Below are 4,948 nucleotides of genomic sequence, written 5' to 3' on the forward strand. Positions count from 1 at the left end.
CCTGACTGTCCTGTTTATGATTCTGTATGTATTCACCATCAGGGGCAGGATGAATGTGAAAGAGTGACAGTGTGTGGAGATGAGTTACAGGGTGAAAATCAGCTGGTGAACATTAAGATCCTGTCTTTATTTAAAGGCAATTGGGTGCAAGTTCAATTTTACTCAAGCAGTGTGTTAAAATCTTAACACCCATGATTTTTAAGGGTTTTTACTGTGTGTGCATGTACAACTAAGAGTCAGTAGTTAAAGTGATACATAGAGTATCTCTGTAGAGCTCGAAGTTTTGATGACTGAGTGCCATTTTGGTGAGCCAGCATGTGACTGAGGGCCACACAGGGAAAGTGCAGTTGCAGGTTGTCCACGGACATCACTAACTTTACCTAACAGCACAAGCACTGATGACAGAATGTAAATTCTGCAACACTTATGAGAGGCCGCTAGTTGCCATGCAACCAGTCGCTTTGTGCAAATTGTCCTCCCTAACCTGACAGACACGTGTTAGCAGTCTGATGCAGTCTACTAGTAGTTTATTAAATGTAAGCGATTAAAATTTAAAGTATTGAAATGGGCTGCAAATTATTAAAATATAATGCATGCATTCCATGTAACGTTTGGGGGCCACACAGTATGTTTGAATTAGTTTCAGAGGGCTAACATTGGCCCATGTTCTGCACTTTGAGTAACACTCTAAATCAGGGGCGTCCAGAGTTTTTTGAATCGGGGCTGGGTTAGAAAAAGTGAAAATACTTGGGGGCCAGCTGCTGCTTCTTGCATCACATGGGTGATTAAAAAAGAGACAAACGCAACTGCTTCATCTTTCATTGAAAGAGAATTCAACATTCCACCGCTCCTAAAAGCAGCGGCCCTCACAGTCAACTTGACATTTCTTTGCCATGTCTGCGGGAGATATTCGCTGTTGGTGACCATTCTTTTGCTTGTTATCGCCTGTTTATGAGAACACAGTTCCGCCAGGGTAGTTCCTGTTTGGCACATGTTTAAAACTGTGATAATCCTGCCATCACAAGGTGAATGAAAAAAAATGAACCAATATTGTGTGTTGGGCCACATTTAGTATATTTTGAAAGACAAGCTGCTGGCTGTTAAAATAGATCCATGGGCCACAATTAGCCCCCAGGCTGGATTTTGGGCATGCCTGCTCTGGATTCTACCAAGAGGTATACAACAGCCAGAGCCAGCCCTCGTTTTCACTTGGTGAATGTATGTGTGTGTGCGTGTGTGTGTGTGTGTGCGTGTGTGATCATGGCAAAATATGGTCCTTGTGACACTTCTTGTAGCGGACTATCTCAGAAGCGGTTTGAATACTTTGGCAGATGTTTATATGTCTGTATTTCTGCCTTTATTTTTTACACTGACACAGTCACAACCAATCAGGATGCTGTCACAAAACTCTATAGGTGGTTGGCTGAGATCGATGGCCGAGTTCGAGCCAAGGTTGAGTTGCCCACTTTACACCCCTGCTCAAAATTTGTTTTAAGTTGTGCATCACTGTATCCCAGTTTCAAACAGTCATTCCTGTCAACTGATCAGCACAATCTATGGCATACTGAACACATCTGGCACAGTTCACCTGTTCAGCTAAACTCAATTCTCTCATGTCATTTGTGCCATAGCAACACAAACACTGATTTAACACCGCAGCTGGTGCTGTCACAAGATGGTTTCAACTTTGTCATAGTATAACACATTCTCAGTACTAAGGCTCTGTACATTCGAGAAAAGTTTGTGTACAACATTACAGGATATTTCCAGTGTCTGCTCTGCTTCTTTTCAACAGATTCCCCAACCAGGTCAGTTTTTACAGTTTGTCTTTATTTGATATCATTAAAACAGACAGTTAGGTCGCATATACTATTTATTTCTTAACTTAAATAAACAAAAGCATATAAGGAAGACAAGATGGCACATTGCCCACAATGGCCTAATACAACAAAGATTTTTTTAGCCATCTCAGCATGAACGGTATGGTAAAATCTCCCTCTGTGCACAAACCTCTATTACATCACAGTATATCATCATATCATCCAACCCTGCTGTTAATGCCACATTGTCTCCACCATAGAAAAGACGGACAGCAGGACAAATGAGGACTATGGTTTTAACTTCTTCATCACCATTCTCTACACTGCACTGAGATACACACTGACAACACACAAGGTTCAAACACTTGTCATGACTGATCAGATTGTTCTGCTTTCTTAAAGTGCATGTGAACGCAACAGCATCATTAATGCTCGCCTCTAGGACAACCTTCCTGTTCAAGAGTCGGTTGGTTCATGTAGTGGGGCAGACACAATGAAGTCCTGCTTGTGCGTGCCGTCACAGTACGGTGGGTTATTTGTGTACTTGCAACCACACAACCAAACTGTGGCGTCTTTCTCTGGGACAAAGCGTAGCGGGGTCAGGCCTTTGGCTTTGGTCTTGTGGGCTCCGTCGCAGAAAGGCTGTAAGATAAAGACGTGATCAGGGAGTATACGGGGCGTGTACTTCAGACAGGAGTGATGAAACATGGAAACAAAGATGGTTTTACCTGTTTCTTGCTGTGTCCACAGGTGCACCATGAGTAACGCTTTCCACCAATCAGCTCCACTTTGAAGGGCTTCTTAGAGGGGATGACAGGCTCTGGAGGAAGTGTGGAGAGCTGGACCTGCGGACAGAGGCACATAAGAGTACTCAGTTTGCTTTAGAGAGATGCAGTAATACTATAAGATACAAATACTCCACTGAAGCTACAAGTTCTGGCTTGTAATAGTTGATTAAAGTAAAGCATATGATAGTAAAAGCTGGGGTAGGCAGGTTTAGTTTGGCATCATTAGGATAAAAGTCCCATAATAAACTTTGAACATATTGTAATTTAAGTGGACTGAGAGAAAACTAATTGCAACTCCTTTTGGCTCTGTTTTCAGGCTTTATTTTAGGCTTTATTTTAGAAAATCTAGTCCGTGACGAGAGACTTCAACCAATTTCAGAGAGAGCGCGTTCCTAATACGTTCCCAAATGCAGATGTATGTGCCTTTAGTAAACGCCTAATTAAGTGGCGAAGAGTCTTGTGTACACTGTTCACTCCTCGCTGCTACAGACCACCTCAGTGGGAGGAGAGCAGACAGCAGCTATCAACACAGACCCCGAAACAGCAGCCACAGAAACCTGAATCCAGCAAGTGCAAACCCTAACTCCAGGGGACCAAAGAGCCCAGACTCTCTGCCAGATCAGCAAACTTTCTGTTGCTGCTGTTACATAGGTTAGTCCTGGCACTGCTGCTTGCCACCAGCCCACTCTGCCACCCAGTGCTGTGGGGTTTGCACTGGCAAATTCAAGTCACTTTAGCTGACAACCATAGCTCTGTTTCCTGAGCTGCTGTCTGTTCTCCTCCTGGCGAGGCAGTCCACAGTGGTGGGGACAGCTGATTCTTGTCTCATTTGTGGTCTGATACAGAGAAAGATGGAGAGAGCGGGATGAGGAGAGGCTGGGCAAATGTGCTGTGTGCAACACTACAATGAAATAAGAGTAAATAATACCATGGAAGAGAAACACTGGGTTACTGTTTAAAAAAGTGCACAATGCTCATGGTCATCTAGTGGGAGGGGCTATGGATAGAGAGGGAACAGTGCAGGAGGAGGGTGAATTTACAAATTCTGCCATCCCACCCCAGCTTTAATACTTCAACAGTACTCTACCTGAGTAATGGACAGGGTTTAATTTTATTTATCTTATTTAGCCTGATTAGCCCTCTTCTCAGGACTGTGTGGATGTGTACAGACTGCTTAACTCACATCTCCCTGACTCTGTGTTCAGATTGTATGCACCAGTTAAGGTGGGACAGTGTAAACTTCAGTGATTCTTATTGGTTTATTAGGTTTGGTCGATGTGAGCAAAAATCAAATTAACTAGAGGTGGGAACACCTGTGTGGGTGTGCAGGCTCTTTAAGCAGCGTTTCAACAAAGGCCTGATTAAAACACCCCACTCAGGTGATATTTGCTCAACACCATATTCCCAAAATAGCCCAAACTGTAGCTTAACTGTGCCCATGTTTATCAAAACTACACTAGTGCTGTCAGACAGTCCTGAGGAAAGGTCAAACCAGGTTACAAACAGGTGTGCAGGGCTTTGATGTTACATTAACTGACACCATCATCTATAGTTTATTCACAAACTATGACTGCTGTTGGTGGCTTTTATCACTGCCCTGTTTCATGTGGAAATAAATTACCTGTCAGAAACTTTTGATAATTGAAAAATACAGTGTTTCTTCGTTGTAATTAAGTATAAAGTACAAATTAACTACCTCAAAACTGGATTCAGATTGACAACAATGTCCAAATAATGTTCAGTCAGTGGACACATGGAGATACAAACAGTAGCAGCTATGACGTAACAGCCCAGCTGTATCAGACATGTCATATTTACAAAAAACAGTGGCTTATATAAGGTAGTAATTTACCTTGGAAGCTGCCATAGCTGTTGTCCAGTGTTGCTTCAAGGTCAAACTAATCCATTTGTGCTCTAACTTGGTCACCAACGTGTTCATTATTCCTGTGACAGCTGAACTTCAATTCAAACTCAGCCAGGTGCAGCTCGAGCTGTGCGCAGTTAAAACACCACGTGAACGTGACTCAACAAGTGGCGACGCAAATACGTCACAGCTACAGGAAGTAGAAACGGTCAGTCAAACTGAGAAATAAAAATTAAACAGAAACTGAGAAATAGTGCAATACGGTGCAAGATATGACAGCTGGCCAAGGGTAGGCGATTGGAGAAGTCGCTTCCGGTAGAGTCACGTGTTGGAGGCTGGACCAATCAGGGGGCGGATATCGGTCAGCCGCAGATTGAATGGAACTGATTTGTGTGTGTGGACCAGGCTGCTGAAGCTACTACTGAGGACACATCTCCAGAGACAGTATCAATGTTTGGTATTATTTTGCAAAACAG

General features: G+C 43.2%; 1 protein-coding gene across 1 annotated transcript; it reads right to left on the minus strand.

Annotated features, from left to right (window-relative positions):
• Window positions 1-1,809: 1,809 nt before the first annotated feature.
• On the minus strand, window positions 1,810-4,948 carry LOC125886084 (CDGSH iron-sulfur domain-containing protein 3, mitochondrial-like). Its single transcript, XM_049572028.1, has 3 exons — window positions 4,461-4,948; window positions 2,549-2,665; window positions 1,810-2,462 (listed from the first exon to the last, which is right to left on the minus strand). Exons 1-3 carry the CDS (start codon window positions 4,545-4,547, stop codon window positions 2,277-2,279), a joined length of 390 nt encoding a protein of 129 aa, XP_049427985.1. The 5' UTR covers window positions 4,548-4,948; the 3' UTR covers window positions 1,810-2,276.

Source organism: Epinephelus fuscoguttatus, linkage group LG3, assembly GCF_011397635.1.
Source record: "Epinephelus fuscoguttatus linkage group LG3, E.fuscoguttatus.final_Chr_v1".
Lineage (NCBI taxonomy): Eukaryota > Metazoa > Chordata > Actinopteri > Perciformes > Serranidae > Epinephelus > Epinephelus fuscoguttatus.